General features: G+C 36.2%; 1 protein-coding gene across 1 annotated transcript in view; it reads right to left on the bottom strand.

Moving 5' to 3' along the window:
- Positions 1 to 16,001, bottom strand: part of IFT57 (intraflagellar transport 57) — a 70,452-nt gene that overhangs the window by 5,472 nt on the left and 48,979 nt on the right. Inside the window, exons 7-8 of the mRNA XM_033211364.1 lie at positions 1,384 to 1,455; positions 446 to 577 (exon numbers count right to left, since the gene is read on the bottom strand). Coding sequence (XP_033067255.1) covers positions 446 to 577; positions 1,384 to 1,455 — 204 coding nt within the window. The remainder of the gene's footprint in view (positions 1 to 445; positions 578 to 1,383; positions 1,456 to 16,001) is intronic.

Here is a 16,001-nt window from a genome sequence, read left to right as displayed (position 1 = left end):
CTTTGAATCTGTCTTGCTTTCACATTCCTTATGATGTGGTTGTAAGCCAGAATGGCAAGGACTGTCTTTTTCCTTTGACACATGTAAATGCATACTATTCTTCCTCCTATGCCAATGGTAAATTAACAACAGACTTAGAAACAAAACCAGGTGTCCTGATACTCTGTTCCTGTTTTAAGCTATGTTCCCCCAACAGCATATGCCTTCATTTACTTAAATCAAATGAAGACGTGCATTTAAAGGCTTCTAGGAGAAAACAACTTCTATTACATGTAAAATGGAAATAAGTTCACTTGGCTCTCTTGGCTTCCTAAAGTGGGCAGAAAATTGATGTTTTGCTGTTTATGAAAAGCATTTCATGATTCTCAAATGAACAGTATTGTGTCAAGTTTAGGGTTTAGGGTTGTTAACTTGAATAAATCCCTGGAAATAATTCTTAAATTACCTCACTCAGCTGGGCTTGAGCTGCACGATATTCTTGAACCAAATTCTCAAGCTGATTGTTGATGTACTTTTCTCGGCTGCCGATCTTTTCCAAAGTCCTAGTAATTTCATTATGGAGTTTGTCCAAAAGTCCCTAGAAATTCCATGGAATGTGCAGACAGAAGAACTCACAAACATATTTTTTCAAAAATAGTTAAAAATGGGTTAAATCTCAATCCATTCTACAAATAATCAACTACATGTGCAAAAGAAGACACCTTGAAATTTTCAATAGCATAAAATGTCTGTGATGAGAAATATTTTAATCACACTTAGAAGAATTTTAGAATAAAAATGCACCTGGCAGTGTTAGTCAATTCATTTGTCATTATACATGCTATAAAATGTATGTGACTATAATTAGCATTATATAGCATTCATAATCAAAGTAGGTAAGGGAATAACATGAGTTTCCTATAGCACAATTCAAAGGTGACTGAAATATTCCAGTTGGAAATAGATCCCTAAGCCTATAGCTCTAGCCTGGGACACATAACTTCTCAGTCTAGCTTTGCTTCTTTGTGACATTCTCCAAAGTCCCTATTTCTGGCAGGGCAACAAGCCTGCGGAGGCTGTAAGTTCTAGACATTTCTGGCCTGGTGTTCTCTCCTCCCTTAAGATTCAGAGAGGAAAGAATGATGAAATGTTTCTAATATATGTATTACCTATATATTATACATATATATCTTATATATATACATATATAGCTTTTACTAACATGTAAGTTAGCTTTCTTCAGTTGGCTTAAATGTAAGGTCAGTTGAAATGTAATATGGTACATTCAATTAGTAAGCTCCTTAAAGACAAAAATTGTGTCTTTTTCTTCTTTCATGTTCTCTTATAACAGGTGTTCCACAGATGAGTAAATGTACATTGATTCACCTAAAGTAATTCATATACCTTGGTCTCCTTTAGAGCAGATTCAATTCCACTTTTGTGCTGGTGCATTTGGTCAACATGGATTCTCCAATCCTACAGGCATAGAGCACATAGAAATAATGTAAAAAGTACTACATTTCCTTCTTTCCCCTACTTCTTGTGAAGTTGTAGCCTTTAATTACTTTGGTTCCTGCCCTATTTCAGGTGGGAGAGTCCTATTTATAGCTTCCAATCAGATTATAAAGAAATATGTGTAGAGCACTTTAGGATAAAAGGTTCTAAATAAATGTAAATTATTTTACATGTTCACAGAGTGATGTCTGACAATTTAAATACAAATTATTCCTGCACTGCTGGTGGTTAATATTTATGACTACCCATCAAAATGAAAAAAAAAATTCTAATTACTAGAAAAGAACGATTTGTTTAAGCAGTTACAATTCCGTTTGCCAAAAGCAATTCTGAACTCAAATATCATATATCAAAGATTAGTTTGTCCCTTGGAAATGAAAATGGGGCCCTCATCTTCATGAAGCCTTTTGAGTCTCTTTCTTAATAAAGGAAGTTTATAATAATTATTGGAGTTCATGTATTTTAAAATATCATCTATTACTATTAGACTGATCTGAATTAGTGTGCAAATCTGAAATCTACATCAACATTTTAATTTCCTACAAAACATATTAAAAATATTTCAGTTTACTACAAAGTAATACTTTTTTATTTTATTTTATTTTACTTTAAGTTCTGGGATACATGTGCTGAATGTGCACGTTTGTTACATAGCTATGCATGTGCCATGGTGGTTTGCTGCACCCATCAACCTGTCATCTAGGTTTTAAGCCCTGCATGCATTAGGTATTTGTCCTACTGCTCTCCTTCCCCATCCCGCATCCCCCGTCCCCCAACAGGCCTCGTGTGTGATGTTCCCCTCCCTGGTCCATGTGTTCTCACTGTTCAACTCTCACTTATGAGTGAGAACATGCGGTGTTTGGCTTTCTGTTCCTGTGTTAGTTTGCTGAGAATGATGGTTCCCAGCTTCATCCATGTCCCTGCAAAGGACAGGAACTCATTCTTTTTTATGGCTGCATAGTATTCCACAGTGTATATTTTCTTTATCCAGTCTATCATTGATGCAGATTTGGGTTAGTTCCAAGTCTTTGCTATTGTAAATAGTGTTGCAATAAACATATATGTGCATGTGTCTTTATAGTAAAATGACTTATAATCCTTTGGGTATATACCCAGTAATGGGACTGCTGGGTCAAATGGTATTTCTGGTTCTAGATCCTTGAGGAATTGCCACACTGTCTTTCACAATGGTTGAACTAATTTACACTCCCACACTCCCACCAACAGTGTAAAAGTGTTCCTACTCTCCACATCCTCTCTAGCATCTGTTGTTTCCAGACTTTTTTGATCACTACTCTAACTGGCATGAGATGGTATCTCATTGTGGTTTTGATTTGCATTGCTCTAATGAACAGTGGTGATGAGCTTTTTTTCATGTTTTTTGGCCACATACATGTCTTCTTTTGAGAAGTGTCGGTTCATATCCTTTGCCCACTTTTTGATGTTTTTTTTTTTCTTGAAATTTGTCTAAGCTCCTTGTAGATTCTGGATACTAGACTTTTGTCAGATGGATAGATTGCAAAAATTTTCTCCCATTCTCTAGGCTGCCTATTCACTTGGATGACAGTTTCTTTTGCTATGCAGAAGCTCTTTAGTTTAATTAGAGGCTATTTGTCAATTTTGGCTTTTGTTAACATTGCTTTTGGTGTTTTAGTCATGAAGTCTTTGCCCATGCCTATGTCCTGAATGGTATTGCCTAGGTTTTCTTCTTGGGTTTCTGTGGTTTTAGGTTTTACATGTAAGTCTTTAGACCATCTTGAGCTAATTTTTGTATAAGGTGTAAGGAAGGGGTACAGTTTCTGTTTTCTGTATATGGGTAGCCAGTTTTACCCCTGATCAATATCAATGTGAAAATCCTCAATAAAATACTGGCAAACCGAATCCAGCAGCACATCAAAAAGCTTATCCACCATGATCAAGTCGGTTTCAGTCCCAGGATGCAAGGCTGGTTCAACATACACAAATGAATAAACGTAATCCATCATATAAACAGAACCAATGACAAAAACCACATGATTATCTCAATAGATGCAGAAAAGGCCTTTGATAAAATTCAACTCTTTCATGCTAAAAACTCTCAATAAACTCGGTATTGATAGAACATATCTCAAAATAATAAGAGCTATTTATGACAAACTCATTGCCAATATCATACTGAATGGGCAAAAGCTGGAAGCATTCCCTTTGAAAACCGGCAAAAGATGGATGCCCTCTCTCCCCACTCCTATTCAACATAGTATTGGAAGTTCTAGCCCAGGCAACCAGGCAACAGAAAGAAATAAAGGGTATTCAAATAGGAACTGAAGAAGTTAAATTGTCTCTGTTTGCAGATAACATGATTGTATATATAGAAAACCCTTATGTCTCAGTCCCAAAACTCCTTAAGCTAATAAGCAATTTCAGCAAAGCCTCAGGATACAAAATCAATGTGCAAAACTCACAAGCATTCCTATATGCCAATAACAGACAAGTAGAGAGCCAAATCATGAGTGAACTTCTATTCACAATTGCTACAAATAAAATAAAATATCTAGGAATACAACTTACAAGGGATGTGGAGGACTTCTTCAAGGAGAACTAAAAACCACTGCTCAAGGAAATAAGAAAGGACACAAACAAATGGAAAAACATTCCATGCTCATGGATAGGACGAATCAATATCATGAAAACGGACACACTGCCCAAAGTAATTTATAGATTCAAAGCTATTCCCATCAAACTACCATTGACTTTCTTCCCAGATTAGAAAAAACTACTTTAAATTTCATATGAAGCCAAAACAAAAAAAAAAATCCATACAGCCAAAAAAATCCTAAGCAAAAACAACAAAGCTGGAGGCATCACGCTCTTTGACTTCACACTACACAAGGCTACAGTAACCAAAACAGCATGGTACTGGTACCAAAACAGATATATAGACCAATGTAACAGAATAGAGACCTCAGAAATAACACCACACATCTATGACCATCTGATCTTCAACAAACCTGACAAAAACAAACAATGGGAAAAGGATTCCCTATTTAATACAAAGTAATAATTTTAAAAGAGAAATTGAGAAATACCCATTGTAAAAGAAAAATATAATAAGTTAGAGTAAGTGATGCAACTAGGCTATTTCTTCATCGCACATATATGTTTGCATACCCTGATGCTCCACTTTGCTATCTACACTATTTTGTGAGTAAAAGGATATTTTGTGAATAGTCCCATTCTACCTATGACTTGACTTTGAAATGGCCTAGTGACTGCAGGGTAAAAAACTACTTGGGTACTTCAAATGTACCAATTATAAAATTACATTAAAGCTGCAAAGAACCTCAAAAAGCATCCAGTCTCAATCTTGTCATTTCACAGATAAGCAAACAGAGGCCTGGTGACAGCAAGGAGAACACCCAAGGCCACATAGCTATTGTTGCACCTGCATAGAAGCCAAATGCAGTCATTTCCACACAACACATACTGCCAGTTTGACGTAAAAAAAAAGGGGCAACTGCTACCTGATAGTGAAGGTGCTAGAGCAGAAAACAAATCAGCACTTTCCTTTATCCTTAAACATTTTTCTGTTTCATGAGCAAAAAGTATCTCAGAATTGGAGAGCTGAAAAGAACCTTAAAGATCTATTCCTCTACTTAACAATCATCTAGTGTAACGTTTTCATTTTATAGTTGAGGTGACTATTCACCACCCGTGACTATGACTACACAGAGTTGGCAACAGAACAAGGCCCCTCCAAGTCAGCTAATCAACACTGGAATAGAGAGAAGGGACAACTGGCTGGCCTCCTGCACCTGGACCAAAAATGGCTAAGCCTCAAAATGGAAACCTGCTGAAGCTCAAGTTAGCATCTTTATGAAAGCAAGTGAACCTAACATGCATCATTATATTATCATTAATTTTTTTGAAAAAGAACTCATTCTGCCTGGTTCCAAAAAGAATTTCAGAGGCCTTAATAAACACCAAGCTCAAGTATTTACATTGTTTCCCTCTTCCTAACAGTCTCTGTTTCTCTTTGCCTGTTTCTCTCCATATATATTTAGAAAAATGCATACATACATACATATACAAATACATATTTTTATATATGGCTTTATTATAATGGATATGTTAAAATAGTTTGTGTTCTGCCATTTCTACCCAGCATTATTTATAAATATATTTTTGCATGTATTGACATTTAAAACATTTTGAGAGAAGCAACCATGCCTGACTCATCTAGGTATAACTATGACAGTGTACACTAATGTAAAACTCCATGGAGGGGTTGGTATTTCTGTGGAACCTTGAAGCATGAGTAGCTTTTCAACAGGCTGTAAAGATGTGGGGAGGAAGTAAGTTCTTGGCTGAGGGAGTAACATGAACAAGGAAAATACATGGCGACCAAGCAGCCTAAGGCTGGCTAGCATGAAAAACACAAAGTTCTTGGGGTGGGCTCGGGAGGATGGATCACAAGAAAATAAAGCTGGAGAGGGAGGTTCAATTAGATCAAGGGCTTTTCTTACAACAACTAAAGAGTACAGATTTTATTATGTAGATAATGGGGACCTATCAGATATTTTTGGTTTCAGTTTTAAAGATAAGTGTGTTTTGAGAAAGTAACAGCGTAAAGGACTCATTAGAAAAGCAAGAGACTGAAGGCAGGTAGGGACCCAGTTAGGAGGCTAATAGTTCACATGACATAGATTAGCCAGGTCTGAATTACAGCAGTGCTTGTGAGAACAGAAAGGAAGGGATGCATTCAAGGGACATTGTAGAGGCAGAAAGAGCAAAACTTGAAGACTGACTAAAGGGAAGTACGCACATGGGGTGACTGAAGTTAAGGTGGAGTAGTAGAGAGAATGTGTCTTTAAGGTTTCCAGCCTGAGGAACTGCGGGGATATTAATACTACAGTGTGACAAGAACAGCATAGATTTTAGGGAAGTCAAAAATACTAGCAATTTGTGTTTGCACTTAAGTTTGATAAGCTACTGGGACATTCATGTATTTATAAAGCCCATTAAAGTGTTGATGGGCCAGCAATGATTTGTAATTACCTGCGAGGCAAATCTGAATATTTGTTTTATTAAAACCTTCTACATGGACACATTCCTGATATAAAGTTAAAAAAAGTAAAAAAGTATTCTTACCCTAACTTTTAGAAATTGTTCTCACAGAAATAATTGGGAATACACAAAGATTAATGTACAAGTTCTTGATAAAAGTAAAACAGCAGAAAACTAAATATCTAACAGTAGAGGACAGTTTAATTTTGTAATATTCATTCCACTACTAAAAATAATGCAATATGATACCGTTTTTATAAATCTGGAAACCAAGTAAAACTCAGTGATACTCTGTTTGGAGATACAAACATATGCGAACACACACACAAAAAAGACACTGTACACAAACTTGAGGATAGTGATTATTGCAGGTGGGAAGAAGCAGCAGCAGAGGAGCACACAGCTAACTTCAAGTGGTAATGGTCTAGTTCTCAAGTTGGGGGTGGGTTTATTATTGGGCTTCATAATTAAAATTGCTTCTCAACTTAAGATGGGGTACAACCTGATACACCCATCATAAACTAAAAATATCCAGTCAAAACTGCATGTAATACACCTAACTTTCCGAACATCATAGCTTAGTCTAGCTTACCTTCAATGTGCTTGAAAGGCTTACATTAAACTCAGTTGTGCAAAACCATCTAACACAAACCCTACTTTATAATAAAATAGTGAATATCTCACGTAATTTATTAAATATTGTACAGAAATTGAAAACCAGAATGTAGTTCTGGGTGCTCAAAGTATAGTTTCTACTGAATGAATATCACTTTTGCACCACTGTAAAGTCGAAAAATTGTTAAGTTGAACTATGGTAAGTCAGGGACTGTGTGTGTGTGTGTGTGTGTGTGTATATACACACACATACATATATATTATATACAGTAACACTAAACATCAAAATGCTAAATTCATGTTCTCAAAAAATATTTAATGAACAGCAAATATGCATACTAACAACATACATTAAAGTGGAAAATACAGTCTCAAAAAGGGTATTTTCATTAGGTGTCCAATTTAGTAAAAATTAGTATTTGCGTATTAGTATTTGAATGTGTGTGTGTGTGTGTGTGTTAAGACAGGGATTTGAATATGGGTACTTTTAAATTTCTTCTTTACTATTCCAGAATTTCCTAAATTTCCTACAAGGAAATTTTATTACTTTTATAATCAGGAAAAAAAAGAAAAAACCTTCTAGATGCCCAAGAAGTTCTTGAAAGGGGTTTAATATAGTTATAGTGGAAATAAATATAAATGATTATAACCGTGGCATTTTAAAAACATGAATATAAAAAGGCAAAATATATATCTTTTGAAAAACTATCAATACAACTAAGATAGTCAAAAGCTTTACAAAGGTTTGTGTCAAAATGAAGAAGAAGAAATGGGTTTTAATGATATGTAAGGACTTGAAATCTATCTGGATCCCTGAAATAAATAACATTAAAAGGAACTGTTCAACGATAAGAGTAATTCTTACATTAGCAGAGAATCCATTAGATTACAATGCACTTTTATATGACTTCCTTTATTTGAGACTCACAAAGGTTTGGAGACATTAAGTAGATATTGTCATCTCTTCTTATACTTCTACCTTCCCTTTAAGAGGGTTATGAGATTTGCTGGCTGGTTGTGGGACGAGTACACTTTCTTGCTTCATTGATGCTGATCTTGACTATGTGGTTCTCTTTAGTCAGTGGAATGATGGTGGACATGGTCTATGCCAGGATTGTGCAGAAGCTGTCAGAAGCATCCATTTCCCTGCTCTCTTGCTGTTTCAGACATGATAATAATAAGCATGCCACACATAGGGACTATCCTTTCAGCCTGGGTCTGAGAGTAAGAAACATAGAACCCAGCTGGCGCAGAGCTGCAGCCGAAGCAGGTATCAGCAGATATGTATTGTACGTGAAAATAAATGTGTTATTGTAAGCCACTGTGATTTGGGGGTTGTTATGCAGAAAAATTAACTACATATATGTATCTTATAGTGAGAAAAACTAAGAATCAGATAGGCTAATTGACTTTGGCAAAGTTTTATGTCCGAAAAATAGAGTGTGATCTCAAAACAGTGTGTTTTCACATACTACATCATGCTTTTTTGGGGGATAAAATAAACTACCAAAGAATTTATAAGGTAAACCAAGAATTCTTTTTGCTATTTATCAAGTTCTTGCTGGGGTCTACTGGTCACCTATTCTAAAGTGCTCTAACGTGTTCATTTGGCATCATTTCTCCTCTCTATTGAAGATGAATATTTCACTCAATTTTGCGTATTTTCTCTCTCAATGGAATTGAGAACACTAATACTATAGTACATCACTTCTTTAGAATTTCTATTTTTCAAAATCCTCTCATATGAAATCACATGTATAATGCTATCACTTATCAGGTAAATAGCAAAGGTATCAACGTAACCATAGATCCCCTTCCCACTCCAAATTCTTTAGCACTAAATTATAACATTATCTATCTCCCTTCTTCAGAAACTGAAAAACTGTGATGAAGTATCTGGAGATGGTGATTCATAGTACTCCATAAAATCAAAAAGTATGAGATCTAGTTGCAGCTGTTAAGGTGACTCGCAAGACTATAAGGATCTCTGGGTTTTACTTCAACACAATGACACCTGAAAGATTTCTTTTGCATATGCAGAGACATTTTCTTTGTCTAGATTTCCAACTCAATGCTTAAAGCTTCTCTCTGACACTGCAGGAGAAAGAGAAACTAAATCATGAGCTACAGCTAGAGATGGTAAATGGAACTTACAACTGTGTATAGGTTTCATTAATTTACAACTTGTAAAATACCAAACCCTCTTTTTTTTCAAAAAAAGTATGACTCTATGAGTGGAGAGGCATAGTGCTAAAGAATTATTGATAGAAAAAAGCCAAGGAAGCCACCTTCCCGTGTGCTGGGATGCTTTTTTCTATGCTCAGAAAAAATCCATGCCAGACCACAACTGACCATAGCAGTTCATGGAGGTCTATTCGCACTTTCTGCTTCTCCCTGCAAAAAAGCAAGAGCAGAGCTCCAAGGCTCTGATGTGTGTTGAATCATTTCCCATCACAAAAACGTTACTTATATTCTGACATTGACTCTACCCTTCCCTATTCTCACTGCCCACAATTATAAAGGTAATTACGATTCCATTATAATTACCGGTGAAACCTTAATTCAATGTTCTGTTTTGCACTTTTAGTGAATATAAAACTATTTACAAGGGGGATTATAGGCTCCATTTAAGACATCTAACTGCATTTTTCTCAGGCCATTGTTTCAACACAGAATTCACTTTCTCTAGAGATTTTCAAGATCACTCTAATGTATGGGAAAGAAATCCTATACCTCCACTTCACAGATCGGGTAACAAATTGAGGTTGTGTGATGTTTTAACACCACCAATCACAAAATGAATAAGAAACCAAGTATCCTTTCTCTCTCTTATAGGTTTTCTATTACATCAAGCAGTCGCCTTCATTTCCTTTCTTTTTTTTTTTTTTTTTTTTGAGACGGAGTCTCGCTCTGTCGCCCAGGCTGGAGTGCAGTCTGCCGGGTTTACGCCATTCTCCTGCCTCAGCCTCCCGAGTAGCTGGGACTACAGGCGCCCGCCACCTCGCCTGGCTAGCTTTTTGTATTTTTTTTTTTAGTAGAGACGGGGTTTCACCGTGTTAGCCAGGATGGTCTCGATCTCCTGACCTCGTGATCCGCCCGTCTCGACCTCCCAAAGTGCTGGGATTACAGGCTTGAGCCACTGCGCCCGGCCATTTGTTACCCAATTTCAATAAGAAGCACAGGAAGTTCTTATAACTCTCAATTCAAAGTCTGCACATTAAATGAATGTTTATTATCCTGGTTATTTTGCTAAAGCATGAACACTAGGGACGCTTGCTGCTTCTAATCTTCTGCAGACAGACAATCCAGATAAAATAACCTTGCTAGAATCATCACTAAAACAAGGATAAGTAAGTCTCAAAGAAGGATTTATAGGACTCTCCTGCTAACAAAATGCATAAAGCTTCAGTACAGTTTCTTTTGTGGTATCTACTTTAGTTACTTAGAAATTTTTAATCTCTCCTTCCTTGGGTATGGAGTAGTACCTCAACAGTCACATCCCTCCAGGGATCTTTTTAAATCTAATAATGATAATTATAATGTTAACATTCATGGAATGCTTAGTATGTGTCAGGCACTATGCTAAGCACTACTGGTACATCAACACATATAATTCTCTTAAAAAGTCTACTAAGATGAGGAAATTGAGACTTAGCTATTTTTAAGTAGACTGTAAACTCACACAGGTCAATCCATTGGTAGAGCCCAAAGTTGCAATGACCACTATATCATAACATCATTTTCCTTGATAAAATGCAGTAAAGTATACCTAAAAATTTTAAGTGGATAATGGTTAGGGGAGACTTCAGTTTGCTTGTAATATCTGAATTCTTACAAGAAGGTTATTCATATATTAATAGTGCAATAAAAATGAATTGAAAACATTCTTAGGATAAACATATGTAATTATCAGTGTTATCAGAAAAAATATCCAGCCCCCAGATGGCTTCATTATCTTCCCAAACATTTAAGAAATAATTAACAACCTTATACAAACTCTACTATACAACAGAAAAACACGGAGAGCAATTGCCAACATGTTTTATGAGACCTGCATAACATTATACCCAAACCTGACAAAGATCCCTAAAAACAAACAAAAATTACAGATCAATACCTTTTGTAATTACAGACATAAAAGTCTTAAAATATTAGCAAATCAAGCCCAGTGATATGTAATAAGGATAATATATCATAATCAAGTTGCATTTATTCCAAAATGCAAGGTTAGTTTAACACCAAAAAAAAATCAATCAATATAATTCAACACAAAGCGGGGGGCGGGGGTGGAGAGGAGACAAATTGTATAAATCATTTCAATCGATGAAGAAAAAAACTATTTGAAACAAAATTTAATGTCCTTTCATGACAAAACCTCTTGGCAAACAAGGAACAAAAGGGAACTTCCCTAATTTACTACAGGATATTTCTACAAGACATAAAGATAATATCATGCTTCACGGTGAAACTGAAATACTGAAAGCATTCTCCCTGATAACAGTGCTTAGAGCCAAAATAAGACTACAGTTCCTAACCAGTATAGCAGGCAAGATAAAGTAAAAAGACAAAAGGCTCACAAAGAAAGGCGACTGATGTTATTTGCGAATGACATAATTATAAATCAGAAAAGGCAAAATAATTTACAGGCCTACTGTTTAAAGTTAATTTAGCAAGTCACACACACACACACACATAAACACACACACACAGCTAGATACAGATATACATAAAAAATTGTATTTCTATATACCAGCAACAAATAAACATAAAATATATTTAAAAGATACCATTTTCAATAGTATCAAATAACAACAAATAGACTAAAGTGATAAGATACAGAGTCCAGATACAGACCCACACATACACGCTCACTTGATTTATGACAAAGCAGTGTACTGGTGAAAGAATAACCTATTCAGTAAACTGTCTGGGTCAGTTGCATATACATATGAAAACCAAGTAAGTCTTGAGTTCCACCTCACAACCATACACAAGAATCAAACTTAGATGGACTACAAATCTTCTGAAAGGTAACACAATAAAGCTTAAAAAAGAAAACAGTACGAGAATATCTTCATAATATTGGGGTTAGCAAAGATTTCTTAAAACATAAGTACTAGCCATACTTAATCCCTCCAAAAAAATCATTTTGGGTATATTAACATTAAGTCACTGTTTATCATAAGACACAAAGGAAAAGGAGAGCTAGAGTAGATATTTGCAGTACACGTATCTGACAAGGGATTCATATCCTGAACATATAAAGAACTTCTATAAATCAAAAGGAAAAGGAAATGGCCCAACGGCTAAACACAAAAGAAGATATCCAAAAGCTAAATAAGCATATGAAAAAGTGGCTCAACCTCATAAGTCAACCAGGATATGCAAATTAAAATGACAATGAGATATCATAACATACCTACCACGATGATTAAACTAAAAAAGACTAAAACACTACTGAATGTTGACAAAGATGTGAAGCAACTGGAAGTTCATACAGTGCTGGCAGGAATATAATTTTTTTAACCACTTTCAAAATTTATTTGGCAGAGTCTATTACAGCTGATCACATACCTACACCATGACCTAGCAATTCCACTCCTAGCAGAAATTCCAGTAGAAATGTACATAATACTATGAAAATTCTTCTATAGAACAATTTTCATAGCAGCATTATGTATAATAGTCCCAAACTGGAAATAACTCACATATACTCAGATGCAGGAAGGAGGAGACCTTGTTATGCAAATCTGCCACTGAAAGAGTGGAGAGCTAGAGGCTGTCTGCTGACCATACTTTCTGTGGCTGGGCAGCAAGGCCCTGGGGGATCTGGATAACAAATCCCTATTTCAACCACAGGGAGAGACTTAGTTATTAAATTTTTTAATTTTAGTTGCAGTGGTAGAAAGGTAGGGCCAAGTGGGAGTTATATTCCAAAAGTGACAAGTCTTGAGATTTCCTATGACATGTCTAAAAACTCATCTAGGGTCAACAATTCTTTGCAAATCTGAATGGCAGAAAATCTGATTAAGTAAAAGGGGCAAGGAAAATACTGTGATAGAAGGAGGTGCACATATCTAAGTTTACTCTAGGAAATACTTCTCAGACAAAAATCTATAAATTATCATGCTTTCTGCAAGGATATGAGCAGCATATTTCTTTCATCCACAGAAAATCCTCCCTTCCCTAATAAAAGAACATTATCTGTATTCTCTTTTTGCCACTTGGCACAAGCAGATTTGCAATCTCTTCTTGTTCTCATTCTCAGAGTTATGTTTCATTACTGCACTCATTTGTGTATTTATTTGTGTATGTGAGTGTATGTGTGAGAGAAAGAGAAAAAAAGAGAATGAGACTGTCTATTCAATTAAATAACTTTTAAAAAATGAGACTGAATAACTTTTCTAATGAAAAATGCCCATTAGGTTACAGGATAATTATAGAATGTGGTTTTCCTGAATTTTTAAATCTGACATTTTCTTCCATTGTCAGTAGCTTAAAGTCTTCTATGGTACACTCTTGTGGTGTAAAAGCGTAATTTTTATTTTTACGTGTTAAAGAACTATATGACTTAAAAAGAGTTAAGTAGCTATGTGTGGTATATATTGTGCTAATAAGGGAGGAGACCACCCCTCATATTGTCTTATGCCCAATTTCTGCCTCCAAGGGAAGAAGTAAAAACTAAAAGGCAGAAATGAAATCCACAGGTAGACAGCCCGGCGCCGCATCCTGGGCCTGGTAGTTAAAGATCGACCCCTGACCTAACTGGTTCTGTTATCTATAGATTATAGCCATTGTATAGGAATACACTGAAAATCCCTATCTTGTTTTGTTCCGATCCAATTACCAGTGCCTGCAGCCCCCAGTCACGTACCCCCTGCTTGCTCAATCACAACCCTCTCACACGCACCCCCTTGGAGTTGTGAGCCCTTAAAAGGGACAGGAATTGCTCACTCAGGGAGCTCAGCTCTTGAGACTGAAGTCTTGCCGATGTCCCCGGCCAAATAAACCCCTTCCTTCTGTAACTCGGTGTCTGAGTTTTGTCTGCCGCTCGTCCTGCTACATTTCTTGGTTCCCTGACCAGGAAGCGAGGTGAATGGTGGATGGAGGAGGCATCTCCTTAGGCGACTTGAGCCTGCCCTGTGGAACATCTCTGTGGGGGACTCCAACCAGCCCGAGCGACACAGATCCTGAGAGCGCTCCCAGGTAGGCATTTGCCCTGGTGGGGTGCCTCGCCAGAGCAGTGTGTGGCAGGCCCCGTGGAGGATCAACGCAGTGGCTGAAACCGGGAAGGAACGGGCACTTGGAGTCTGGACATCTAAAACTTGGTAAAACTAGTCTTTGAAACTTGCCCACTCTGTTTGAGTGGAAGCATGGCCTGATCACCCACGGTGTGCCTTTATCGGCACTTTGGTTTTGGTTTTGATTTGTTCTGAATTACTTGACAGGATCGGTCTTGGGAACTTGCCCACTCCATTTGAGTGGAAGCGTGGCCTGATCACCCACGGCGTGCCTTTATTGGCACTTTGGTTTTGGTTTTGATTTGGTTTGAATTGCTTGACAGGACTGGTCTTGGGAACTTGCCCACTCCATTTGAGTGGAAGCGTGGCCTGATCACCCACGGTGTGCCTGTACCAGCACTTTGGTTTTTGTTTTTGACTTGACTTGGATTGCTTGATACTTTGGTTTTGGTTTTGACCTGGCTTGGATTTCGGATACTCTGATGTTGGTTTTGATTTCGGTTTGGTGTAAACTACAAAAGTGTGTGTGCACCCTTTTTACTCATTGTTTTGTGGTGTGCATGTGGTGTGAGCGTGGTGTTCTGTCTAGAGGAAACATGGGTGAGGCACAAAGTAAGCCCACCCCACTAGGAACTATGTTGAAAATTTTCAAAAAAAAAAAGGGGGGGGCGGAATTTATATAAAAAGAGTGTTATATGGTAAATTCTTGTCCTGAAATAAATTAACTGGTTGTTTAAAGAAAGAAATGTTTGTAATAAGCCAGAAAGTTAAGGCATGTCAAAAAAAATTGCCTGTAAAAATCGTGAAAGAAAAAGCAGTTATAAAAAAAGTGTTTAAAAAAAAAGAATTTATGCAAAAAATGTTGTATAATTTAAAAGTAACTAGGCCTCCTGAATGTAAAACTATAGAAAAAAAAAAAAACAGTTTATGTGCAAGGTGTATAAGAAAAGCAAAATACACCTTTGGTAAAAGGATTATAAGGCGGCATAAGAATGTACATTTTTACCTAGATTAAAAAGTTAAAAACTACTGTTTTGAAGGTTTAAGCAAGGTTTAAAATGTTAATTGTAAAGAACATTCTGTGTGTAAACATATTAGCTAAAGTTAAAGAAGTATCATCCAGTTTTTCTGTGAACTGGACATTAAAGTAAAAGCATAACAGGTTTTTCTTAAAGCACCAACCTGCTCTTTAGCAAAAATTGTAAAAGATTAAAAAGAGTCTATAAAATCTTAACTTACGGTCAAACATTAAAAATTAAATAAATATGTCCACAAGGTTTTATTAAAATTAGGTTTAACATTAATAACACACTAATATAAAGATAAAACTTAGCTTATCTGGTATAAAAATCATACGAGAAGCATTGTTAAATGTAAAATGGTATTTGGCTTTCTTTGGTTTAAAAACTAATAAAAATAGCTGCTAAAGGAAATTTCTCAGTAAAAAGGCACTAAGGATTATAAAGTCCACTGCCAAGGTCCCCACATTTAAAACAAAAAGTCAATTTCTTAAAAATTCTATACTTGGTTTATCTTCCACTTTCCTTTCTTGCAAAAAAAAAAAAAAGAACAAAAACAAAAACAAAAAACGAAGTCTTTTAGCACATG

Source organism: Trachypithecus francoisi, unplaced genomic scaffold, assembly GCF_009764315.1.
Source record: "Trachypithecus francoisi isolate TF-2019V2 unplaced genomic scaffold, Tfra_2.0 Lachesis_group0, whole genome shotgun sequence".
Taxonomy (NCBI): domain Eukaryota; kingdom Metazoa; phylum Chordata; class Mammalia; order Primates; family Cercopithecidae; genus Trachypithecus; species Trachypithecus francoisi.
Note: the sequence above shows the minus strand (reverse complement) of the source record. Positions and strands in the feature narration are given on the sequence as shown.